Here is a 27940-nt window from a genome sequence, read left to right on the forward strand (position 1 = left end):
GTATCATCTTTCCCATTGGTCGAGTACATTCACAGTTTCACTCTCAGAGCTCAATCATGTCGTTAATGGCATCAATCTTCCGTCGAAAGCGACACAGCGAGCACTTACTACTCCAAATAAGACTCTTCTGCGGCTCTACTTCTCCCCGTTTACCTGCACAGAAACAAAAATGGCACCAGATAGAGAAAATTTTGATAGCGAACAGAGGCGAAATTGCCTGCAGAGTCATGAGGACGGCGAAGAGGTTGGGGATTCGAACCGTCGCCGTTTACAGCGACGCCGATAAAGATTCACTCCACGTGAAATCCGCGGACGAGGCCGTCCACATCGGTCCTTCACCGGCTAGGCTTAGTTACCTTTGTGGTTCTTCCATCGTTGAGGCCGCCATTCGTACCGGTGCGCAGGTGGGCACTGGATGAACTCCGTCTGTTTGGTGTATGGATGAACTCTGTCTGTTTGGTGTATGGATGACTCTGTCTGTTTGGAATCTGTGGCTATCTTTTATGTTTATGAATGGTGAAGTCCCACTTAAGAGTTTGTTTAGCATCTTTAATGAGTATTGCATTAGTCAATAGCGGTGCTAATTGCGAAGTTTCAATTGGACTTATATGATTATTCTTCTTGTTTTCCATTAGTTAACCTTACTGACTGGTGAGTATCCCTGTTCATGTATTGTTCAGTAACTTTGTGGTTGTGTTGGTTTTGTCGTCTTTGGTTGTTGCTTGAGGTTCTACACATTGTTATCGCTTGTATTTTGTTGGATTCAGCTTCGCTGCATTGCGAGATGGTTAATTATTTATCGTTCTTTTTAAATGCAAGGACATGGTTTTCAGAGTGGATGTCTTCTTTTGATAATTAGGCTATCCACCCTGGTTATGGTTTCTTATCGGAGAGTGCTGAATTTGCCCAACTTTGCGGAGATAAAGGTCTTACATTTATTGGACCCCCGGCAGCTGCAATACGAGACATGGGTGATAAAAGGTATTAACTACGGTATATGTGTGTTGGTTGGGTCTCTCCCTCCCCTGATACTACTGATCTTCTAATTGATGTTCTTCTGTAAATTAAATAGTGCATCAAAAAGAATAATGGGTGCTGCTGGAGTTCCTCTCGTGCCAGGATATCATGGCTGCGAACAAGATATTGAACTTATGAAGTTAGAAGCAGATAAGATTGGATATCCTATCTTGATAAAGCCAACTCATGGTGGCGGAGGAAAGGTGTGTAATAATGTCAGACCTTGATATACTCGATCATTTTGTGTTTATCAAAGGAAATTGGTGCAATAAGTATCATATAACATTTCAAGATGTGGTTGCAAGATTTTTCAGTCTTGTCCTGCTACTTGATAGAATTACAAGTGAACTGTATTAGTTCTCCAAAATAAAAGAAGTTTACTGTAGACAAAAAATTGCAGTAGGTTAGCATTATTCATAGATGTATATTCATATCTCTTGGAGCAGCATCCTAACCATGAGCAAATTTTCAGGGAATGAGAATTGTGCAAAGTCAAGATGAATTTGTTGACTCTTTCTTGGGAGCACAACGTGAGGCTGCTGCCTCTTTTGGAATCAACACAATTTTGTTAGAGAAGTACATCACTCAACCTCAACATATAGAAGTCCAGGTAGCATAGTGGTTTTTGTGTCCTTCCTTCTACCATCAAGGAGTCAGTTCATTCCTAAAGACGTCTCATCGAAAGAGAACTGTACTTAGTATATAAAATTGGTTCTTTATATTTGTCGAATTTGCTTCATGCTCTTTGTCCATACTATTCTATGTAAACTTATCTTCCATTTATTTGCAGATCAATTCAGTAAATTGATGTAGGTGTGATGATGAAGTTGATTTTTTATCAGGTTCACTTGGTAATTTATATCATCCTCTTTTTTTTTTGTTTTATAGATATTTGGAGACCAACATGGCAATGTTCTGCATTTATATGAGAGGGATTGCAGTGTGCAGAGAAGACACCAAAAGATAATAGAAGAAGCTCCAGCTGTAAGGATCACTTTCTATGTTTTGACTTCGCGCTTTGCAATTGGATTCAGAAATTTTGATTGGGTTTCTATTCATGCAGCCAAATATAACCAACGATTTTCGCTTCCAAATAGGTCAGGCTGCTGTATCCGCAGCCAAGGTAATGTATTTCGAATTTAATTTTTGTAGTGGCAGTTTATAAATGCATTAGCGGCAATGACTGCCCTATATTTTATTTTACTGTGGATCTCTTTAGGATAGTCCAGCATCATGTGCTTTTCTCTATGATGACAGTTTTTTACATCTACAGTTGCAGGCTCCCAGCATGGTTTCTGGGTCTTGCAGTGGATATTTCTTCTTGATTGTCTTTATTGTTTCATGTTGTGATGTCGTACCTGAATTAAGTGATATTCATTTTCCTTAAAAATCTGTCTGGGGATCATTCAATTTGTACATGTACATATATAACTGTATCTGGTGTTTTTCGTTAAACGCCTGTTTGTTAATGTTGCTCTTAATGTTCCAGAAACTTTGTTCTGCTATTCTATTTTCATCTTATACTCCTGTCTCATATCAATATGCTATCTGAAGGCAGTTGGTTATTATAATGCCGGTACCGTGGAGTTTATAGTTGACACTACAACGGGCCAGTTCTATTTTATGGAAATGAACACCCGCCTTCAGGTACTCCAATTGTGTTATAGGAGTATTTTCATTAATGTCATAAACTTGGATCCTTAGGAGCGTGCATAATCTTTTTGAAGGTTGAACATCCTGTGACTGAGATGATTGTTGGCCAAGATCTTGTAGAATGGCAAATCCGTGTTGCAAATGGGGAGTCTCTTCCAATTAATCAATTGCAAGTACCATTATCAGGTAATTTTTCCACTCATAAATTGATTTGCTAATTGCAGTAAGGAGGCCTCCTTGCTCCCTTGTTTGTCAAGAAAATAGTTTTGTCCCTTAATTAATTGTTACAAGAGGGCATTAAGTCATGGGCACAGAATTCAGTAGATATCTAGTTTTGGTCTAGAGTAGGCTCAATAATCAGTATGATATTTTAGTTTGAAATTGTTCTTCTTCTTACTATGCTTTGTAGTCAAATAATAAAATGCTATATTATGATTCATACTTAAAAGATAAGCTTAAAACAGTATGTTTGGATAAACATTAGCAAAGGAATAGAGAGGAAAGCGAAGAAAAATATTAGTTTCAAAAGAAAATGGAAAGAAACATTTTCCTTTGTTTGGTGACTAAAAATTGATAAAGTAAATTAAAAGAAAGGATTCCTGTTGTATTTTGTTCTTTTTAGCTCTATCAAAAAAAGAAAATGATTAGTTATGAGAAAATAATCAAAACTATTTTTTATTAGTAGAATGACAAGTTAGATACTAAGGATAAAATAAAAAATGCTTCTTTAAAATTTTCAATCCCTTTCTTTTTCCTTCCTTCCCCCAGTTTAGAGGAGATAGAAAAATTGAATTTTAGGGGAAAAGGGGGACGCTCACCGTTCTTCTCTTACCTTTAGTAATTTTGTCTTTATCCAAACAATGGAAATAGAGTGAGTATCAGTTCCTTTCCTTTCTTTTTCTTTCTTCTTATTTCCCTTCAAACATAGAGTAATGTATAAGCTTAATAATTTTATTTTTATAGATTCCAATAACTAAAATTAGTTCTCATACAATATTTAACAAAAATGTTAAATTTTAAAAGTTAACTACCTAAAAAATTCAATTTTTACAATTTCAAACAACTAATATTAACTTTTGGTCACACATTTAAGGTTATTATGCTAGAATTTTGTAAGTTCCAATAACTAAAATTAGTGCTCATACAATTTTAACAGCTACTGTTATATTTAGAGTTTAACTACCTAATAGTTTATTTTTTATAATTTTTACAACAACTAATGTTAATTCCTAATAACTCTTTCAGAAAAATAAAATAATTCTTAACTATAGGTTTAAAGTTAACATACAATTGTAGATTTCAGTTTGAAACTTTCAACATAAACTTAAAAATCATTATAAGTTTCAAACAATAATAAATGATGGTTAGATTTTGAGTTTATGATCATTGTAGATGATGGTCTCTTGCTAGTAGAGCAGATTGACTCTTTATCTTCAACTCTTTCAAAATGTAGTGATGCCTAATAAAGATAGCTTGAAAGCAAAATCTAGAGAAATTTTTATTAAGAATTAAAAGTAGGAGATTTTAGATCTCAATAATCAAGACAATATTAAATATTCGAAGAATAGTAATGAATAGTTTACTAAACAATTAAACTAGGGTGCCTTATTTATAGACACAAACATACAATTAAAATAGAAAATCTAGATTTTAAGAAAATAAGCTAAATAAAAATAATTAAGAGAGTACCTAGGAAAAGAAAATTACTAAACAATTTGTTAGAAAATTTCAAAATATATCACGAAATATTCTTATGTAATTTTAGTTGATTTGCTAGCATTAATAGGGTGATTTATATTTGTAGAAAGTTAATTTACTATTTATAGTCTATAATTGAGAAAGATTTTTCTAGAAATATTCCTTTTTTTTGTTAGAATTGCAGGTAGTGGAGCGTGCCACCACTTCTGCTGTAGGCATCTTTTTTCAGAATTCTATTATAGAATTCCCTATAAATAAGCACATTATTATGCTTGAATAATGAAGGAAGAAGAAGTTTATTTCCCCTTCATTTTTAGGTCAACCTTCACGGTATCAGAGCAGCCATTCTGATCCTTGTCCATTGCTTTTTGGGTTAGCCAGAATTGCAAATGGCTTCTGGTCGAACATTGTCTTCTCCACCCGAGGTCTCTTCGGGGCCTATCTTCCCTTCGTCTTCAGTGTTGCTTTTCATTCGGGGCAAAAGCCGTGAGGAATATCTCACCGGTGAAGCAACGCTGTAACGGCCCCGGAAAATATTAAAAAAGAAATGAGTATTTAAATATATCGAATGCGGAAGCGAGATCAAAATTTCAGTTAACATCCCTTACACGAAAAACCAAAAAAACGTACTTAAAATATAAAAGGTTAAACTAACTAAGAAAGAAAACTCGAAAATAAACTATGCGTATGACTACAGAGTCTCTAGGCATCCCCTTCGTCGTCCTCCTGCGGAACGGGCTCGGGAACCATGTCTTCCTGATCTGAAATGGTTAATTAAGGAGTGAGCTACACTAGCCCAGTAAGAACATCACGATATCTCACCGTCACGGAGATAAAGGTGGGTAGAAAACCACAAAAAGACCAATGGAGCATAATTTACAACAAACTCGTTTATTAACATGAAAACCTTTACCATCCACTTACCTTGGTGGAATTTATGAAAACAATATGAGAAAAACAGTAACATCATCATAATCATTGAATAATCTAAGCTGTAAAACATAACACTTATCACGCCTCTTGTAATTCAATCATTGTACAACATATCTCTTTTCTCATTTACCAGCCTACTAGTATCCGTGGGGGTCCATAGGGGTTCCGCTACCCGTTAACCTTTAACATTCATAATCAGTTTCCAGGACCGTCCCCATACCCCGTCCGGTATGGGCGCCAAAACCATAAACCTCAATACCCCGTCCGGTATGAGGGTGAAACGGGCCGTCCCCATACCCCGTCCGGTATGGGCGCCAAAACCATAAACCTCAATACCCCGTCCGGTATGAGGGTGAAACGGGCCGTCCCCATAACCCGTCCGGTATGGGCGCCAAAACCATAAACCTCAATACCCCGTCCGGTATGAGGGTGAAACGGGCCGTCCCCATACCCCGTCCGGTATGGGCGCCAAAACCATAAGATCTCCATACCCCGTCCGGCATGTGAGACCACAATCCCGGTAGGGTTCCCTACGGACCCGGTCCGTCCACCATCTCCCAGGATATCTAGTCAGGCTGACCCCATCATACAATTATCAGTCAACACAATGTTTCATTTCCCTTTTCCTCAATAAGCATCATCAATTCACATTTAAACAAGCAAATCGTAATTCATGCCGAACAGACAACATACAGTATCAGTTCTTCAGTCATTCAACCCATAATTAATAAAACAGTAATATATGCATTCGAAATTATAAAATGAACACATCAAACCCCATAATGCATTTAAAGCTGTAAAACAGTGTAAAACATGCCAAACAACAGTAAATCATTAATCACACTAGACTCGGGCTCCATTAGCAACCTTAAGCAATTTCACACATGCGTTAATTCAAGAAATACCGTTTTATCATTTTGAACTTTAATACCGTGATAGGAAATAGGGTGAGGGGTCCTTACTTGTTTTCGGGATCCGAATACGATTCACAGTGCGCCTGCAGGCTGTCCCTAATTTTCCCTGAATTTTTTCCGGGGAACTGAAACACGCTAACAGTACCTGCACGTGTTCCAAAAAAAATCCAAATTAGGCCCAGGGCCTCTTTCGGCCCAAATCGCAACTCCGGCACGGCGGCTCCGCCGTGCTCCGGCGATGGCGCCGCCGCTGGCGGCGGCGAGTCGCCTCGGGTTGACTGTTTTCGGCCGTTTTTGGCCGAATTCGGCCACACTCGCATTGGTCCTTGTCAGAAAACAACCTTAGGGCCCTCGAGGGGCCAAAAAATCACGGAAAAGCGGAGCTTACCGGCGGCGGCGCTCTCGGGTACGGCGACTCTCCGGCGAGGTTCGTGTTTTGGTGATTTGGCTTCGGTCAACCTGTAGAGAAAAGAATGGTGATCACGGTGATATAAAAATTGCATCGAACGGAGGCCGGGAAGGGCCTCGTCGGAGGCAAAAACCGAGAGGGGGCGCGGCGGCGCCGCTGGGCTTCGGCCGCGTATTCCGGCCGTTTGGCCGGGATTTCGGCTTCGATTTGGCCATAGGAGGAATCAGTGGGGAAAAACGAGTCGGGGGTATGAAATTTACCTCGATCGGCGGTCGGAAATTTCCCCGGTGCGGCGGCGAGTGGCGGCGGGAGGCGGCGGTCGGCCTCTGGTTCGTCTTCTCCGGCGAGCGGCTGGCGGCTAGGGTTTGTGGTCTGGTGTGGGGGTTCTATTTATAACCCCTTGCCTTTTGATCACAGCTGTTCATTTCATTTTAATCTGAGCCGTTCGTTTTTGATTGAATCTGGGCCGTCCGTGCGTTTGAATCTGGGCCGTCCGATCGCGCGATTGATCTGAGCCGTCGGATCGCACCCACGCGGATCGCCAACGTGGCTCCTTTTGGAGTGACGCGATCTTGCCACGTGGCAGGCCCCGGTTGGCCGGGACTGCTGACCGGGCCTGCTGACGTGGCTGCTGACGTGGCCCCCCCCCCTTTTTTTTTTTTTTTTTTTTTTTTTTCTTTTTTTTTTTTTTCCTCCTCCTTTCCGGGCGCTACAAACGCTGCTCCCGACAACCGACCCCAATGCGCAAACATGGAAGATGGAGAACAACCTCATGATGTCGTGGCTAGTAAATTCTATGTTACCGAAAATTTGAAAAAATTTTCTTCTTTATGAAACACACAAAATCTGGATATCCGCGAGAGAGTTCTACTCAACAAAGGAGAATACTTCAACAATTTTTGAGATTGAGTCCACCCTCCCTGATCTTCGACAAGGTGAGTATACTGTGACTCAATACTATAACATTCTAACTCGCAGTTGCCAACAACTTGATATGTTTGAAGAACATCGATGGAGTTGTGCGGACGATGCAAAAGCCTTTCAAGTAATTACAGAACATAAGCGGATTTTTAAGTTCTTGCTAGGTTTGAACTCTTATCTCGATGACGTGCGCAGCTGAATATGGGGCTTGAAGCCGCTGTCCAATATTCGTGAAGTTTTTTCTGAGGTCCGATGAGAGGAGAGTCAGAAGAAAGTCATGATGGGAGAAGGACAGATCACGACAATTGCAGTTGAGAACGCGTCTGCCCTCATGACACGTCTGGACAGTCGGGGCAAGAAAGGTCGGCCCTTTTGTGATTATTGTAAGAAGCCCGACCATGTGTGCGATCGGTGCTGGAAACTCCATGGAAAGCTGGCTGACCGAAACCCTTCAAGACTAGAAAATGCTACCGAGCTTCAGGGAAATTTGGTGACAGTAGCGGAAAAGTGTCCTTTTACTCCTGAGCAGCTTGAGATGCTCCAGAAATTATTTTCCAGGAGTTCTGCTAATCTGATTGTTGCTCACAAAGGTAAGAATTTTCATAGTCTCAGTTTTACAGCTTGCTCAACAAGTGGACAGATCTGGATAGTTGATTCCGGGGCGTCCGATCATATGACTGGTAATGCTTCCTTATTTCAAGATTACAGACCGTGCTCTGAGTGTTTTACAATTAAAATTGCTGATGGGTCTATCTCGAAAGTGGTTGAAATCGAGTCTGTTATTATATCATCAAAGATGACTCTACATTCTGTTCTCTTTGTACCTAATTTGGACTGTAACTTGCTATCAGTAAGTAAGCTATCTGGAGAACTTAGCTGTGTTGCTAAATTTGGTTCAACGTTGTGTGAATTTCAGAACTTGGATTCGGGGAAGACAATTGGCAGTGCTAGGATGAAATCTGGTCTCTACCTACTTCAAGCTGCCCTTTCTAGTGGACAAACTCAAAAGCAGTATGTGCTAATTCAGTTTTTACAAGAAGCCCTAGTAGTGATAATGAAATTATGTTATGACATTTTCGCTTAGAACATCTAAATTTCTTATATTTAAAAAGAATGTTTCCTTTATTATTCACGAATAAAAATCCACTTTCATTTCAATGCGAAGTTTGCCAGTTCTCTAAACATATTCAAAGTTCATTTCCTGGTCTAAAATATAAACCTTCAAAACCCTTTTCATTAATTCACAGTGATGTCTGGGGTTCCTCCAGAATTACTAATATATCTGTAAATAAGTGGTTTGTATCCTTTATTGATGATTATACTAGAGTCATTTTAGTGTTTCTTATGAAAGAAAAATCAGAAGTAGGTGCAATTTTCAAAAAGTTCAGCACCATGATCAAAACCTAGTTCGGTACTACCATACAAGTATTGAGATCCGATAATGCATGTGAGTATTTTAAGTTAACCCTTCAAAACTACTTTGCAGAAAATGGGATAATTCACCAAAGTTCTTGTGCTTATACTCCTCAACAAAACGGTGTAGCCGAGAAGAAAAACAGGCACATCCTTGAAGTTGCCCGATCCATTATATTCACCTCACATGTTCCAAAACAGTTTTGGGGGGAAGCCTTACTTACTACCACCTATTTAATAAACAGAATGTCTTCCTGTATACTACAGTTTCAAACACCCTATGAGCTTTTTTCATAGTTTTTTCCAAACTCTCACATTCTAAATTCTTTATCACTTAAAAGTCTTTGGGTGCTCTGCCTATATTCATGTTTATTCTCATCTACGGGGCAAACTTGATTCTAGAGCTCTCAAGTGTATTTTTGTTGCGTATTCTTCCAATAAAAAAAGATACAAATGTTTTTTTTCAGATACTCGTCGGTTTTACAGCACTATGGATGTAATCTTTTTCGAAAATCAACCATTTTATACCAAAAGTGATATTCAAGGGGAGAAAGTTACTGAGGAATATCACCTTTGGGATGCCATCATATCTTCACTTATTCCAGTCCACTCAAACCCTTCATAGATACTATCCACACAGAATGAGCCTGAACCAGAATCTGTGGTAGGAACTAAGGACACATTTTCTGCAATAAATGAGTTACGTGTCTATACTAGAAGGAACAAGACTCAGAAAGGGAAAGTAGCAGAAGAGACCGAACTCTATCATAACTCAACCTTGTTTCCAATTGTCCAGGCTTCACTAGGTAATAATGCTTTAAACCTTACTACTGATGATGATTTGCCTATTGCATTGAGAAAAGGTACCAGATCTTGCACTAATCATCCTATACAAGATTGTGTCATTTGACAATTTGTCTTCAGAATATCATGCATTTGTGAGTAAACTAGATAAAAGCTCTCCAGAACTGAAAACTGTTCATGAAGCCCTTCAAATACCAGAATGGAGAGCAGTTATTCAAGAAAAGATGAGAGCTCTTGAGAAGAATGAGACATGAGAGCTGACTGAACTGCCCATAGGAAAACACCAGGTAGGATCTAAATGAGTTTTTACAACCAAATATAATCCTGATGATAGTATAAACAGATAAATAACTCGTCTTGTTGCAAAAAGATTCACACAGTCATATGGGATAGATTATCAAGAGATTTTTACCCCTGTTGCCAAACATAATACGATACGGATACTGTTTTATCTTGTATCAAATCTTGACTGGCTCTTGTTTCAGCTATATGTGAAGAATGCATTTCTTAATGGTGATTTGAAAGAAGAGGTTTATATGGATATTCCTCCAGGATTTGAAATATCTGAGAGCCCTCATAAGGTGTACAGACTTAAGAAATCACTCTATGAACTCAAGTAATCACCAAGAGCATGGTTCGAGAGGTTCATAAGAGTAGTAAAGCAAGTTGGGTATGAGCAGTGTCAGTCTGACCATACTCTTTTCATCAAGCATGGTGATTCAAGTAAGAAGTCAATTTTGATTATATATGTTGATGACATTATTATTACAGGAAATCACTATGAGGAGATCCAGAGACTGAAAGAATATTTGGTAAAAGAATTTGAGATCAAAGACCTTGGAGCACTCAAATACTTCATAGGCATGGAAGTTGCACGATCAAAGAAAAGAATCTCTGTAGCACAACAAAAATATGTACTTGATCTCCTAAAGGAAACATGGATGCTTGGTTGTAAGCTAGCTGACACGCCTATGGATTTTACTATAAAACTTGGTTTTGAAGATTGTGACAAACTTGATAGAGAGAGGTACCAAAAATTGGTTAGAAAACTCATATATCTGGCACACACAAGACCAGATATCAGCTTTGCAGTTAGTACAATGAGTCAATTTATGAACTAACAGACTGAGATACACATGAGAGCAGTGTACAGGATTCTGAGATACCTAAAAAAGACACCAGGACAGGGCTTATTCTTCCAGAAGAAAGTGACTAGAGAAGTTGAAGCCTTTATAGATGCTGATTGGGCAGGTTCAAAAACAGATAGAAGGTCTACATCTGGCTATTGTACATATGTTTGGGGAAACTTAGTCACTTGGCGTAGTAAGAAACAATCAGTTGTCTCTCGCAGTAGTGCAGAATCAAAATTTCATGCTCTCGCCCACGGAATATGTGAAGGAATATGGATAAGACGTGTGCTCTAAGAACTAAAAATACCTACTGACACTACTATGAAAATTTGGTGTGACAATCAATAACTATCAGTATGGCCAAGAACCCAGTCCATCATGATAGGACTAAACATGTGGAGATCAATCGACATTTCATCAAAGAGAAGATAGAAGATGGAACCGTAGTCCTTATGCACATTCCAACAAATCAACAAGTTGTTGATATCCTCATAAAGGCACTACCGAGACCAATATTTGAGAAAATCATATCCAATTTAGGTTTACTTAGCATATATCTAAAATAAATTGAGGGATAGTGTAGGAAGTTAATTTGTAGGAAGTTAATTTACTATTTACAGTCTGTAATTGGGAAGGATTTTTCTAAAAATATTTTTTTTTCTTTTGTTAGAATTGCAGGTAGGCGTGCCACCACTTTTGCTGTAGGCATCTTTTTCCAGAATTCTGTTACAGAATTCTCTATAAATAAGCATATTATTGTGCTTGAAAAATGAAGAAAGAAGTTTTTTTCCCCATCATTTTTAGGTCGACTTTCAATATTTTCATATGTAGATCTTTCTTTTATATATGTATACCCTTAGACTTATGAATGAAATATAAGAAATATGTAGTATTTTTCTTCTCTAACTCTTTACATAGTATCGAGTTAGGGTTAGGGTTAGGGTTTTAGGGATCAACATATATTAGATTAAAGAAAGGTTAAACAACTCATTCTCGATGCCGGAGGAAGTCAACCACCAGTATCCGGCCAGTTCAAAATGCGGCCAGCACGGTGGTGTACGCAGAAGAAGAGGAGGCCGTTTGGGTGGCTATTTGGAGTTGCAGAGTCGGGTTTGCCAGCTGTTTGTGCGACGATTTGAAATTACGGTGTTGTGTCTATCTCGTGCCAAGACAGAAGGTGAAGGGAAGCTTAGCCGGCCAGTTCTGAGCATGAAAGTAGAAGGTCGGAGTGGAGGAAAGCCGAGGCTGAGCAGATCGCGCGACAACAAGTCTTTTCTAGTTCGCGCAATTTGGGGCGATTTTGGGAGTTACATTTCGGATTTAGGTGTGTATTTTAGTTATGTGCTGATTTCTAGCCGAAGAGAGGTTAGTTGGCGTTTTTGGTAGCGGCAGACGGTTTTCCGGTAACGGCGCATGACTCTCTATCGGCGGTGCATGCGGCGGCAATTAGTCTCCGGTGGTGGCAGTGTGGTTCTTTTGGTTTCCGTGTGATAAGAGATACTTTGTTTTCTTAGAATTTCTTGTTTATTTGTAGTGTTTTCCGTGTATCTTCGGCTACTGTATTTGGATATTCTTGATAACATTTTTGTAAATTTATGGATTAAAATGGGTGATAATATTGTCTGCTATTACTATTATGAATGAAGACATATAAAGCGATACTGTAAAAAATTACAGAATCGCAGTCAGGTGATATGGACTACTAATATTGTTGTTGCTACTGCTAGCTTATTTTTTGAGACAACTGTTATGATTTTAGTTGATGAATATGCTAAATTCACTCAGTATTCAAAATTTTTAAATAAATTTTCTGCTCTTGTTGAATCAGAGAAAAAATATTTTATCTGCTCAAATAGATGAGTAATTGATTCTGGTGTCACAGATCACATAACAAATAATTCTAATATTTTTTTGTAGTTTTTGACTACATAAACCACCTTTTCCTGTGACCATTGCTGATGGGTCGACCTATAACATTGTGGGTTCTGTGATCACAAAACCATTTTCGTTTATAACTCTGTCATCTGTATTAAGTGTACTTAAACTTGGTTTCAATCTGATTTCTGTGAGTAAACTGACTAAATATTTGAATTATTGTATTACATTCTTTCTTGATCACTGTGTTCTTAAAGATCTTACAACGAAATAGATTATTGGTAAAAAAAATACATCAGATAGTCTCTACATTCTTAATATTTGGGTGTTTCAATCGGTTGTCTGCTTTAATGTTATCACTCTATTTGAAGCACATTGTCAATTAGGACACCCTTTTCTACCTGTGTTAAAAAAGTTATATTTTTAGTTTCATGGTGTGCCTTTACTGGATTACGAGTCATGTTGATTTGCAAAACATTACCGTAATCCGTCAAGTCCAATGGTCAATAGATGAGCTGAATCTGTTTTTGAGTTAGTTCATTTTGATGTTTAGGGCCCATGTCCTGCTTCGTTTAAAACAGACTTTAAGTATTTTGTTACCTATTTGTATGATTTTTCTCGAATGGCTTAAATATATTTTATAAAAAATCATTCTGAACTATTTTTTCATTTTTGTACTTTTTGTGTTGAAATCAAGACACAATTTAATATTTATGTGCATGTATTGAGAAGTGATAATGTAAAAAAACATATGTTAGACTCATTTTAGACTTATATGACTCAACACGGGATTATTCACCAATCTTCTTGTGTTGATACACCATTTCAAAATGGAGTCTCTAAGAGGAAGAACAGACATTTACTTGAAACAGTTTGAGCCCTCTTGTTCCAAACATAAGTCCCTAAGCAATTATGGGCTGATGTTGTTTTCATAACTTATTTCTTGATTAATTGTATGTCATTTACAGTATTTGATGAAGATGTTTCTTACAATTTTTTGTTTTCAAATAAGTCTTTGTTTCCTGTGCAAATTAAAATATTTGGTAGCACTTGTTATATTCGAGATGTGCGACTTAGTGTGAAAAAATTGGACCCAAAGGGTTTAAAGTGTGTATTTTTGGGATATCTCGCACTTATAAAAGATACCGGTGCTACTCTTCAAATCTTAAAAAATACTTGGAATCAACTGTTGTGGTATTTTTAGAGAATACACAATTTTTCTTCTCATTGTCCAAGTCTACAAGTCAGGGGGCGGGCGATGAATGACTCATCTATTGTTTCACGCCAGGTGCCTCCACTAAACAAACAGATAATAGTATTTTTCCAGATGATGTGCCTCCAGCCCTACTTGAGCAAGTTGATGATAGTGTTAGTATGTCTCTGATGTAACGGCCTCAGAAAATTTAAAAGGAATTGCATATAATAATTTGAGTGCGGAAGCGAAATAAAGGTTAAGGTTAACATCCCTTACACAATAATTTAAAAATACTAACAAATATCACGGAACAAATTTTCTGAAAAAAATACGAGAAATGGAAAAAAATAAAGGAAACTATAAAGTATCTAGCATCTACTCGTAGCCTTCTTGCGGATTGGGCTCGGGAACCGGGTCCTCCTGATCTGAAATGGTTAAATAAAGGCTGAACTATACTAACCTAGTAAGGACATTGTACTATATCGCTGGCACAGAAGTAAAAGTTGGTAGAAAACCAAAAACAACCAATGGAACACAAATTTTAAACCAATACATTCATTAAAAATAAAACCATTTTCCATTTTACTTAGTATTGAGGAATCGGTGGAAATAACCTATAAAGACAATAACATCATACAGATTATAATTTTAATGCACAATCAGTAACATAGAACATATCATAAATTCATATTCATTAACAATAACTAATCATCACCATTTTTTCGTTTTATCAACTTATTAGTATCCATAGGGATCTATAGGAGTGTCCTCGTTATATGTGAACTATTTTCCTTAATAATTTTAATTCCAGAACCATCCCCATACCCCGTTCGGTATGAGTGCCAAGACATTAAACCTCAATACTCCGTCCGGTATGAGCGTCAAATGACCAAGTCTCCATACCCCGTCCAGTTTGAGACAATATTCACGGTAGGGTTCCCTATGAATCCGGTCTTTCCACCATCTCTCAGAATATTTAGTAAGGCTGTCATTTTATCTGTTTATTAAATCATGTTCCTTTCCTGATTATCCATAATCTACATTACCAAATTAAACACAATCACATAACAATGAACATGCACCCGGTAATTACAATCATATCTTAAATTCCAAAATCACACAGTGGTTCAGTAATACAGTAATACATACATTTAAAACTATAGAATAGATAAATCAGATACCATCATGCATTTAAACTGTAAAATAAATCAACAGAAATCAACAGAAAACAATGTCCGATTTCGGGCTCTATTAGCAATCCGTAATTAATTATGCATATTTATCTAACTTGTACAAAAGATCATATTATTATTTATTCAAACTTCACATCTATGATAGGAAATATGGTGAGGGGTTCTTACCTGATTTGACACCGAAAACTAAATGGTTACTGTGTCTACGGGCGGTCCCTGGGTTCCCTAAATTTTTCTTCAGGAACTAAAACGCGCTCACGGTACCTATACATGTCCCAAATAACCCAAAAATCAGACTCAGGGCCTACTCGGCCAATTTCGAAATTCCGGCACGGCGGCGGCGACCCGCCTTGGGTTGGCTGTTTTCGGCCGAATTCAACCAAACTTGCATTGGTTCCTGCGAGAAAACACACTTAAGGCCCTCGATGGGCCAAAAAAATGTAGAAAATCGAAACTCACCGGCGATGGGGCTCTTTGGTGCGGCGAATCCTCTGGTTCACGTTGCGGTTAGGTATTTTGCTTCAGTCAACCTGTAGAGAAGGAAATGGTGATCACAATGGTGAAAAAATTACATTGAACGGGAATCGGGAATGGCCTCATCGGAGGCGTTTTCCGAAATACGGCAGTGCTGCCGACCTTCGGCGGCGTTTTTCGACCAATTAATCGGTTCTATCACTCCGATTTGGCTATGGGTGGGTTTAAAATTGAATTTCGTGCAAGAGAAATTTTTTTTACCTCGTTTGGCGATTGGAAATTGCTTCGATGCGGCGGCGGGTGGCGGCGGTCAGCTCCCCGACAGCTGGGTTGTTTTCTTCGGCGAGGGGCTCTGGCGGCTAGGGTTAGGGTTTGGGTGCAGATGGGGTTATTTATACCCATCCGCTTTTGATCTGGGCCGTCCATCGCTTTTAATTTGTAACGTCCGATTGCGATTAAATAGGGAGTGAATTTAAGTCGTTCATCGCGATTCAATCTGGGCCGTCCGTACACGACTCAATTTGGGCCATCCGTACGTGACTTAATCTGGGCCGTCTGTGCGCGATGCAATTTGGGCCGTCTATGCGCGCGGGAATAAATCTCAGCCGTTTGATCGTGCGCACGCGAATCGCCCTACGTGGTTCCCCCCGCATGGCCTCTCGCGTTAGTGCCTCTGCCACCTGGCGCATCCTGGTTGGTCGGGGCTGCTGATCGGACATCTTACGTGGCGCAATTTTTTTAAATTACATTTTGACCTCCAATTTTCATTTTTCTTTCAAAAATACTTTTAGAATTCAAATTTTCACCATTTTTTCTCAAAATTGTTTTCAATTAAATCCTTAACTAATTTTTCACCCTTTTTATTATTATTATTATTATTGTTTTTATTAAATCAAATTAAAATAAAATAATTTAAATTAAATACAATTAATAAATAATTAGATTTATTAAAAAATAAAATAAAATAAAAAAATAAATGTTGGGTGTTACATCTGATCCAAGTATCACTACCAATTGTTCATATTTATTTTAGAAGACAATAGACTGCACCAGATCCATCGTCATATGATTCTGTTTCACAAGATCTTGATATTCTCATTGGTTTTCGTAAAGGTAAACGTCAGTACACAATTCCTAAGTCAACTTATTCTATTGCTAATTTTGTTTCGTATGACCATTTGTCTCCTTCTTTTAGCTCTTTCATTGCTTTTATAGATTCGATTTCCATACCCAAAACAATTAAGAAAGTTTTGAATAATCCTTACGGATATAATGTGATACTAGAAGAGATAAATGCTCTCGATGAAAATCATACTTGGGATTTGTTGGATTTACAAAAAAAAAAAAGGTCATGTGGTGCAAATGCGTCTTTTCAATCAAAGTAAACCCAAATGGCTTAGTAGTAAGACTTAAAGTTAGACTTGTAGTAAAAGACTATGCTCAAACTTATGAGGTTGATTATTCTGATATCTTCTCTCCGGTGACCAAATTTACATATGTCCGTTTATTAGTCTTTATTGCGACATCTCGAAATTGACTCTTACACCAGTTGGATATTAAGAATGTATTTCTTTATGACAGTCTCCTATAAGAAGTATATATGAAACAACCACCTGAGTTTGTTGGCTAGGGGGAGTATGGAAAAGTTTGTCATTTGAAAAAATCTTTGTATGGTTTGAAGCAGAGTCTCCGTGCATGGTTTAACAAATTTAGTGAAGTAGCTCTGGAATTTGAGCTGAAAAAGAGTAAGTGTGATCACTCGGTCTTTTATAGATAGTCAGCAACTGATTTTATATTTTTTGTTGTATATGTTGATAATATTGTTATTACAAGAGATTGTACAAGAATGTTCTCCCTCAAATCATTCCTACATAACAAGTTTCACACCAAAAAACTTAGCTTAGTTAAAATACTTCTTGAGAGTAAAAATAACAAGAAGAAAGAAAGAGATTTTCTTGTTTTAGAAGAAATATGTGCTTGATCGACTTGCAGAAATTGGAAAGTTTGGAGATAAACCATGTAACACGCCAATAGTACCAAATGTATACCTTACTAAAGATGATTGTAACCCCCCCTTGATTACCAAGAAAGATACAAACGATTAGTTGGAAAACTAAATTATCTCAAAGTGACTCATTCAGATATTGCATATGCTGTCAGTGTTGTTAGTCAATTTATGTCTGCACTTACAATCAAACATTAAAAAACGTTGGAATAAATCTTGACTACCTAAAAGGTGCTTCAGGACTCGGTATATTGTTTAGCAATCATAAGCACACTCACATTGAATGCTTTGTAGATGCTGATTGGGGTGGATTCAAAATTGATAAAAGATCCACTACAGGTTATATTGTGTTTTCATTGGTGGGAACCTAGTATCATAGAAAAGTAAGAAACAGACCGTTGTATCTTAGACCAGTGCAGAGTTCGAATATAGAGATATAGCCCAGTGCACATGTGAAGTCTAATGAATACAACACCTCTTAGCGGAAGTGAGTTTGAATCTCATACTACATGCAAAATCTCTGGTGTAATAATCAAACTGCTCTTCATATTGTCTCAAATTCGGTGTATTATGAAAAAATCAAATATATCGAGATTGATTGTTATTTCATTTGTGAGAAGATTTAAGAGAATTTGATTTCTACCAGTTATGTGAAAACAGGGGAACAAGTAGGTGATATATTCATAAAGGTTTTGAATGAAAACTGAATTGAATATCTTCATAACAAGCTGAACATGATTAATATATATACTTCGGCTTGAAGGGGAGTGTTAGAATATTTTTACGTTATTATTAGTTGATTTTCTATCATTAATATGGCGATTTATATTTTCATGTATAGATATTTCTTTTATGTATATATATCCATAAACTTATGGAATGAAATAGAAGAAATATGTAGTATTTTTCTTCTCTAATTCTTTACACAATTAAATTAGAGTACCTTAGTTATAGGCATAAACATACAATTAAAGTAGAAAATCTAAATATTAAGAAAATAAACTAAATAAAAATAACTAGGAGATACCTAGCAAAAGAAAATTAATTTTTTTTTATTTATGGTTGTCGTAGAACTTTCCAAAACTTTATTTTTACTAGAAAAATAAATTAATTCCCCCTACCCTCTGTAGTGAAGAATTTCCCAAAATGTGTATTTTGCTTTGTTCTGTGTCATTCTCCCTCACCAGAAAAGAAGATTTGAACAATGGAGACTGAAGATTATCACTCCAAGATATCTAGATCAAGTTTACAAAATTGGGTCTCAGAAATCCAAGAATTGTCAGAATCTAGACATCTAAGCCATTTAACTAGATAACAATGAGTACCACCATTTAACTAGGTAATGACAAGTACCACCATTTAACTAAATAACAATGAGTACCACCATTTAACAATCAGAAGTAACAAAGGCTTCGTCAAGGACAACCTCAATCTTTCCTTATAGTTTTGACAATGAAGGAGCCTTAGGCAACTCCTTTCCTATTGGAACAGTTGAAGATATAAAAGGACGCTCAAAGGTACGTCGATAAAGGGCTAAATCTTTCATATTAAAAATAAAGGGCTAAATATTTCACGATAATATTCATACGAGTAGCTGAGTCAATTGAATATGCATTAGATCCAAAAGGTCAAATAATGAGAAAAAGGTCTAAGGCTTAGATATGTAGTGCTTAATTTTTGGAGTATTGCTCAAGATTCACACTCATAAAATGGCCAACCTTCTCATTTATTACTTGTCCGTTTTAACAATCTCAATGAGTGTTGTCAAAAGATTGAAATCAATTCAATGCAAATTTTTTTGGAGCGACTCTGAAGATAGAAGAAAATATCACTTGGTGGCATGAGATGAGATTAGAAAAGTGATGCATTAGGGTGGGTTGGGGTTGGGATCTTTTGTACAGATGAATCTGACACTACAAGAAAAATAACTTTTTGGCGATTTATGAATGAAAAGAACATTTTTTGGCGAAGGATGATAGATTCAAAGTTTCATACTATGGATAGAGGATGATATTCCAAAATATTGTTAAACTGCATGGGAAGGGGCTATGAAAAAGAGCATGCATGGGAATAGATAAATTTCAGGAATGCATCAAATGGAGAGTTGGCAATAGGGAAAGAGTTAGTTTCTTGATGGACTCTTGGCTTAGAGGGGGAGTGCTCAGAGATCAGTTTTCTCAGATATTTGTTATTGCAAAACACAAAAATATCTCAGTTAATGAGTCACTCAGAGACATTAGGGGGGAAGGGAATAACATGTGGAGGTGATGAGAAACCTTAATGACTGAGAGATTAACCAGTATGAATCCCTTCTCAGATCACTATCTCTAACCTATTTGAATGGTAGTAATGATCAACCAGTCTCAGGCCTCAATGTGGCAGGGACATTCATAGTTAAGTCTTTCTGTAACTACTTGGTTAAGAAAGACCCCAGAGTCCAGCTTTCCTTTCCAGCAAATCTAGAAGGTGAATGCTCCTCTCATAATTACTTTTTCTTTTTTGCTTGGGAGGTAGAGAGGGGATGCATTCTCATCATTGACAAGTTAATGACTAGAGGAAAGATTATGGTGAATTGATGTTTTCTATTCAGGAAGGCAGAGGAGTCTTATAATCACAACATACTGTGGTTCCCACTTGTGTAAAAGTCATGGACAGTGGTGTATGGGCTCCTGAGGATTAGTCGGGTAATGGGGTATAGTGTAAGGGATGAGATTTGGGCCATAAAGGTTATTAGTGGTGGAAAAAAACATGAGTCTCATTCCCTTTTCTATAGTTTGGGTGGTAATTTTGATAAAGTTAGAGATACATGGTTTCAGACCTTGGCTTTTAATCACGGGTCATCCTTTGTATTATATAGAGGAGTGAGGGGACCTTATTGATATCCTGTTTGACGTGTAAATAGTTTTGTACATGAGTTTACACTCCCTTGGTGTTTATAATTAATGATACATTCCATACTATTTGTTTAAAAAAATTGTTCAAGATGGATACAAGTTACAATAAAGACATCTGCATGCATTCTGTAGCTTTACAGTGCAAGTCTGTTGCAAGTTTATAATCCATATTACTTAAAGCAATCTTTCACCTAATTTCAACATGTAAGTCATGAATATGTTTGACAAAAGATTCAACAAGCGCAAAAAATTTTACTATTAGGAGGTACTGGGAGAAGGTCTTGAGGTGTTCGAGGAGAATATCTATTAACAATTTCAAAAGGACTTCTACCAGTTATTAGCAGAGTTATTATTGGAAAATTCAGCAACGGATAAAACTAAATCCGATTATCTTGTTTTTCCTCTACCAGACATCGGAGTAGGTCACCCAAGCTTCGATTGACCATTACTCTAAGGATGGGAAGCTGATGAAAATTTTGAACTACTTCCACATAATTTGCAAAAGGTTCTTCCAAAACTAACCTATAGATTTAAATATCTATCAGGACACAATGGATGAAGGTAATCCATGAAATTTGGCAATTTTGCAGAAGAACAATTTGGCAATACGAAAAACATCAACTGCTCTACGACAGGGAATGAAGTGTGCCATTTGGAAAATTTATAAACAGCCACCAAAACAGGATTATGTCCTCGGGATGTCTTAAGCAAGCCAAGAATAAAATCTGTACTTATCTCTAGTGGGAGTTTATGAGGAATTGGGAAAGAGTATAGAGGCAGGTGTCCTCTTTCTTTGCTTTTTCTGGTTGACAAGTATAACATTGAGGACACCTGCCTCTATACTCTTTCTTTGCTTTTTCTGGTTGACAAGTATAACATTGAGACACCATATGGAAACATCTTGTTTTAAAGAAGGCCAATGGGACCTATCTTCAACGAGACCGACGGTCTTATCATGTCCCAACTGACCTGCGAGATGCAAACATATGTTTCCCACACTAAAAAGTTCCCAAGAGAGGTACGAGGTATACCTATTTGACTGGTTCTAAAGAGCTAACTATCATGAATAACAAAATCCACATGGTGCCAGTGACTACCTCCTGAATCTGCTGATAGATTAATTCAAAATCCAGATCAGTGGAGTATTTATCTTTCAATCTGTCAAAAAAAAAATCACTAGAGTGCTCATGCTTTGGAAAAGTATGGACACTTGACTAAGGGCATCAACCACCTTATTCTCAACGTTCAGATTGATGTTTAAGAACAAATGTGTACCCCCATCAAAATTTAATTCACCTAGCATTCATTGATTTTAATTTCTTGTGAGAACTTAAGTGTCGCAATGCTAAGCGATCAAAATATAGAACAAATTCTTGATGGGGAAGATAATACCTCTAGTGACAGAGATTGGACCACAACACAAAGCTTCTTATCATAAGCATAATATTTTTGCTTGGTTCCATTGAGTTGCTCACTAAAGAATGCTATCAGGTGTCATTTTGGATTTAAAGTTCCAACATTTAGGATGCTAGAAGCATCACAAGTGACTTCAAAAGCCTTAGAAAATCAAGATGTCTCAAAACAGGGGCTTGAGTCATTTTCTATTTATTGTCCAAGTTTTCAGCTACATGTTCCACATCTTTTTTTGCATTCCTCATTAGTTCCTTGGTGGTGAAAGAGGTGGGCTCATCAAGTATGTTACCTCAAACAGTCAACTGATTGTCAAACCGAGGAAAATCAATGTTGAAAATTTTGGAAATATTTGTTTTCCATGACATCTTCTCTTTTCTAGTGTTATTAGCATCCTTATGATCTTGATGTCCATGGTTCATACGGCCTTCAGCAATATAACAACCTTCAACTCTAATGACAGACAAATGCTGTGTGAGTTACTCTTGACTGATCTGCCGTAACTTGTTGTTTCACATGCAAAGCTGCTCAATCTCCCTGAAATATGTGCATGAAGAAGTTGAATTGCTGATTTAAGCATGAAATCATCCATAACTACTGGCTCCTATTCCATTCTGTTAGTCTCAGGTGAATGATCTGGTTATGGATCTAGAAACTGGATAAAGAGAGCTTGAAAGCTTTTCTTCCTGTTTTACCTATTTTGATAGTGTGTTGAGGGCTTTCTGGAGAGAATCCTAGGATTTTAGAGTTCAGGAGAAAACTAACTTTTGATGGATAAATTCTAATTTTTTTCTTTTCTTTTCTGAAAAAGTTCTCTATCATCAGTTACAACTGAAGAATAGCTACCTAAAAGCAGAACTACAAATTTAAATTGAAAAATAAACTGAAAAGAATCTACTTGCTAAGTTACAGAAGAAATAGAGACATAACTACTCTAATAAGACTGGGATAATTGTAAGATAAAGTAAAAAAGATTAGATTCTGATCTCCTTTGTCAGGTCAGCTTTCTTCTTTCCATGAGTGTATCATTTGTAGACTTGGCCCCCAAATGGAACAACCTGGTTAGGCTTCTATCTTTTGATCAACATTTGCTTCCTGTTTCCTATTAGTATGAATGGGTACCTACAGCGAAACGTTCAAGAGGCCGTGCATATATTGTTTAGGAGTCAAAATTCATTTTCTCATCTTGCCTCTTTGATTGCAATCTCTGCACAAAGTTCTCTCTTGCATGCTCGAGTCCTTAGTGTCTAAATGAGGAAAGTGTATTATACTGGAATTTATTTGTTTTCTTTTCTCATGAAAGATTATTTGTTATCTTGATAGGTCACTCTTTTGAAGCTCGAATATATGCTGAAAACGTTCCCAAGGGATTTCTTCCTGCAACTGGAGTCCTCCATCATTATCGTCCTGTTTCAGTTACATCAGCAGGTGCACTTAGATACAAAAGTCAAGTATCTTTATATACTCAAAATAAACACCACAAGCTACACCATAGACCATTGGTCTCTACCATGCATGTATTATTGATTCAACTGTGGGAGGATCAATAAGTGGTAGTTATCTCTAGCAGAATTGACGTGCTCAAATAAGAGAGAATTTAGTTTTACACACTGGCTGTTGGTGCTGTTAAAAAGATTTGGCAAAAATGAATAGTAGTCTTAGTTTTGAATTGTGTCTAACACTTCTTCCAAATGCAGTTGTTTCCTGTCGCGTTTTTGTATCTCTGTCAACTTTTTCTTATCCTGTATGTTTTATCATTTGGCAGTTCGAGTTGAAACTGGAGTTGAACGAGGAGACACTGTTAGCATGCACTACGATCCCATGATTGCAAAGCTTATTGTATGGGGAGAAAACCGAGCTGCAGCGTTGGTCAAATTAAAAGATTGTCTATCTAAGTTTCAGGTCAGTCATTCACTGAATGTTCAGCGTTGTTAGTGGCCCTCAAGTTTGCCCAGTTATTCCTAATTCCCATACCAAAGAAATGACCTAGCAAGAATGGTGAGGAGAGACAGGAGGGCTGACTGTTGGTCATGCTCGTTCTGTCCTGTACTTTTATTTTTGTGCACTGCCCATCTAACTATACTTTGTAGTGTTATGTCATTATGGCATCAAAACATTTTAAAAGTTACTTTCTTTAGAAGAAAAAATTCTAGTATACTTCCATAAGGTTTTGAAATTTTTATAAATCAATTTATCATTAAAATTAATAAAATATCTGAGAAAATAAAAATCAAAATTGCTCCAAAATTTTGGACGAGTGATGAATTATTGTAGGAAACAGTTTGGAAGATCACTGAGATCTTATTTCCAACACATTCTGCATACTGAATTTTGCATTCAGTAATTTATTTTTTAACCTGATTAATTTGTACATTGTATCTGATTACAAGTTTCTTTTTCACTGTCTTACCTCATGCCTAATGGATTTCATACTTCAGTAGCACATGTACCAACTGGAGGTGTTAATTTCTGTCCAAGATATATCCATCTTCTATTCAAATTCTGACTGAGTTGTTTGCACCTTCTCTTTTTTGGCAGGTTGCAGGGCTACCGACCAATATAAATTTCCTTCAAAAGCTTACCAACCATAAGGCATTTGAAGATGGGAATGTGGAAACTCATTTTATTGAACACCATAGAAATGATCTCTTTGTTGATCCTAGTAATTCAATTGCAGCAAAGGAGGCATATGATGCTGCTAAGGTTAGTGCAGCTATGGTAGCTGCTTGTGTTTGCAAAAACGGACATTCTACTTTGAAGGAAAGTCCCCCTGGTAAGTAGAAGCCTGTGTTATATTTGACAACTGGTCAGTCTTTACTTTGGCCCACTTAATATCTTTCCATGAAAACTTATCCAGGGGTTGACAAATTACTCTCCTTATGGCGTTCTCATCCTCCTTTTAGAGTCCATCATTTTGCGCAGCGTAGTATGGACCTTCAGTGGGAAAGCATGTATGATAGCAATGGCTCAAAGCTTTTACCAATTTCCATCAGTTACCAGGCAGATGGAAACTATCTGGTTAAGGCATGCCTACCTCTGTCTTTTTTCCGCAGAGATACCTATGTGATTTATGTACCTATCTGTTTTTTTCCCAAAAAGATATGCCTATGTGGTTCATGAAGTTGCTGTTATATGATTTCCAAGAATGCTTCTCTAGTTCTTTTAGTTCTTTCCTCGTGTCCTCTTCTACACTTCTCTGTTTTTTTCCGTATTGTCTGACTAATCTTTTCTCACATTGTGGCATCACTTTAGGAATTTGTATGTGGATGGTGCAGGTGGGAGGAAACAGCTCTACTGTTTTTGAAGTCAAAGTAACACTCCTAGGTGATCAAGATTACAGGGTTGAAGTTGATGGTGTAGGCAGCAATGTCACTCTAGCTACTTACTCTAAGGTCAGTTCTTCCCAATGTTCATGATGTGCAAGGATTCACATAGGATTTTAATGCCATAAGCATGGATTTCATCGGGCTTTTTACGTGTTCTCTAATTTTATCAATATCAACCATATAGCCTTTACACTGATAAACTCTTTGCAGTAAAACCAGCCATTGTCCGATTAATTTGAATGCATTTTGGGGGATTTACTTATTTTTGCAGATAATCTGTTTAGCGAGCAGTCCAGTAACCGTAATAAAAAAAAATAAAGGAATAGAACTTTGTTGACCTGCTCTATTTTATCCCCATCCGTCCCAATGGGAAGGAAGAGTGATCGACTCATTCTTATTGAGTCGATTTAATAAAACAGAGTCTACAACTCAATCAGTTACCATGTTTTTGTCCAGACATCCATTGTGATACATCCTACCATACATGTCATAGAGCATTCCCTTCAGTTTGATAGCTTCCTGTGTTCATTGTCGACTATTGTTTATGTTGATAATGATGTTGTCTCCATGTTCTTTCTCTGATCATCCATGAACTACGGCTTCAATAACGCTATGTATAACAGGATCAAACTAAGCACATTCATATATGGCATGGATCACAACATCATCATTTCACACAACAATTAGGCTTTGAGCTTTGTGAAGAAGAAGAAATGCGACATAACGTCAGTTCTGAGACATCACATCCTCCAGGGACTGTGGTAGCACCAATGGCTGGTCTAGTGGTCAAGGTTCTGGGGAATAATGGAACGAAAGTGGAGGAAGGGCAACCAATATTAGTCTTAGAAGCAATGAAGATGGAGGTTTGTTCTGGAAATACTTACCTTTTTGCATTTTTTTTATCTCTTTCCTTAAAGCAAAGAGGTGATTATCTTATCTTTTTTTTTTTTTTTTTTTTTTTTTTTGTGTCAATAGCATGTAGTGAAGGCACCATCTGCTGGTTATGTTCATGGCCTTGAAGTCGCAGCTGGTCAACAGGTTTCTGATGGTAGCATTCTCTTCAGGATCGAGGTTAGCAACTTTTAAACTAATTTCTGATAGGTAGAAGATATAACTCTAGTACAATTTATCACCTATTTAAAGCGATAAAGAGCAATAACATGATTTTTTGCAGTTTGTTGGTAATAATAGACATGGTTATTATATATAAAAATAAGACAGATGTTTAGGTGAATTAATACTGAGATGTGGGTGCTCTGTACTTGGGCAGGATAAATAGAATCCACTGTGGGGTTATATCTAATGGTGCACTTGGACACATTCAACGAAGTTGGCCGACTTACCAGGCAATGTATATGTATATGGTAAGAGGCAAATTTATGATAAGAGGAAATAAAATCTGGCTTTATATGTAGAAAAACTGCAAGTCGTGTGCTGTAAACATACATTTTGGGAGGCAAATAAAATGCATCTATTTACTAAATGGCCATTAATCTGAAACAATAACATATCCTGTCAAATCTGACATTACTGAACGACTGGAAAAAAGGTGAAGTCATGAGCATGATGATGGAAGATATACTTGTGGTTGGTTTTTAATTCCCACTAAGCAAATTGTTGCGGGCAAACCACGCAAAGATGATTGGATGTGTTGAGGTAGTTGACATTTTTATCTATTTGGGTTATAAGTATTCTCCTCCTGCATGGAGTCACAGTACGTCATAAGTCAAGTAGGTCATGAGTATTGCCAAGTTTTTCTTGGTCAACCTTTGACGTTATACCTTAGGAAAATGCTGTAGAGAGCCTACCAATAAAAGGGAATGTGGTTAATTTGAGGGTTTGGTTCAGGAAAAATTATTGATGATACTCAGATAAGATCATTTTGGAACATCCATAATATAACATTTGATTTGGCTGACTTTAAGTTTGTGAAAGATAAAAGGTAATGAACCAGAGTCCTTTTTGCGTTAAGATGAATTTTTATTCGTCGAAGGAGATCCAATGACCTTCCAATTTGGTAAACAAAATGAAAATTGTTTGCATTACAAGCTTTGGAATCCTCATGTTTTGCTGGAAGAAAGCCATTTATGCCATTTACTCTAATAAATTTTGCAAAAAGATTGTAAAATTCATTTGGGAATTTATTGTTCCTACTCTTTTTGTCATTCTTTTTTGTATGCATTTGGTCTAAATGCAATCTTGTAAATAATTCTGAAGAGATTGCTTACGTATGATTTGTTCCATAGTCAGAATTTCCAGCTCGTTTTAAAGCTCTGTAGTCGCCAAAGTGGTGCCGATTGGAAATGCAGACGCAGCCAAAAGACGGGTCAAAATGTTGGAACTGCGAAAAGGTTGAATATATTAGTTCTGAAAATTAATACTAATATCTATTACACTATTTGTAAAGAGAATATCGCATATGTTTTCCAAAATAAATATTTTAAATCTATTAAAAAAACCCCCAAAGTCAAGGACGCTTAAGAGGGTATTTTGAATTGTTTTTTTAAACACCTTATTTGAATTTTCTTGTTTGTAACATAAAATCAAGGTGCTTATGTAGTTCTCAAAAGTGATTTTAAAAAATGTAAATAGTAAGCATGTAATTCGTATTTTTTATTAATAACATTACTTAACTATTTTCTTGATATTGACTTAACATTATCAAATGTTGCTAAT

At 37.0% G+C, this 27940-nt stretch overlaps 1 protein-coding gene across 4 annotated transcripts; it reads left to right on the forward strand.

Annotated features, from left to right (window-relative positions):
* MCCA (methylcrotonyl-CoA carboxylase alpha chain) lies at positions 1-27746 on the forward strand. Of its 4 annotated transcripts, XR_015819253.1 has the most exons (17): positions 1-404; positions 860-981; positions 1073-1220; positions 1490-1627; positions 1906-2001; positions 2081-2140; positions 2572-2664; positions 2745-2856; positions 23262-23366; positions 23704-23840; positions 24477-24711; positions 24796-24962; positions 25214-25330; positions 25888-26127; positions 26240-26335; positions 26535-26628; positions 27511-27746. XR_015819253.1 is itself a non-coding variant. In XM_088220332.1 (16 exons), the coding sequence occupies exons 1-16, from the start codon at positions 57-59 to the stop codon at positions 26541-26543; spliced, it is 2223 nt and encodes a 740-aa protein (XP_088076458.1). In that variant the 5' UTR covers positions 1-56; the 3' UTR covers positions 26544-26747. The 4 variants fall into 4 exon arrangements, 3 of the variants coding, with proteins under 3 accessions (XP_088076458.1, XP_088076459.1, XP_088076460.1); XM_088220332.1 differs by lacking the exon at positions 27511-27746 and having other exon boundaries at positions 26535-26747; XM_088220333.1 differs by lacking the exon at positions 27511-27746 and having other exon boundaries at positions 265-404; positions 820-981; positions 26535-26747.
* Positions 27747-27940: the final 194 nt, after the last annotated feature.

Source organism: Carica papaya, chromosome 5, assembly GCF_054855325.1.
Source record: "Carica papaya isolate Zhongbai chromosome 5, ASM5485532v1, whole genome shotgun sequence".
In the NCBI taxonomy this organism is placed as follows: domain Eukaryota; kingdom Viridiplantae; phylum Streptophyta; class Magnoliopsida; order Brassicales; family Caricaceae; genus Carica; species Carica papaya.

Coding starts and splice junctions, on each gene's coding strand:
- MCCA (XM_088220332.1), top strand. CDS start 57: ATGTCGTTAATGGCATCAATCTTCCGTCGAAAGCGACACAGCGAGCAC. Junction 2,665..2,744: donor AAATGAACACCCGCCTTCAG/GTACTCCAATTG, acceptor ATCTTTTTGAAG/GTTGAACATCCTGTGACTGA. Junction 23,367..23,703: donor TGTTTCAGTTACATCAGCAG/GTGCACTTAGAT, acceptor ATCATTTGGCAG/TTCGAGTTGAAACTGGAGTT.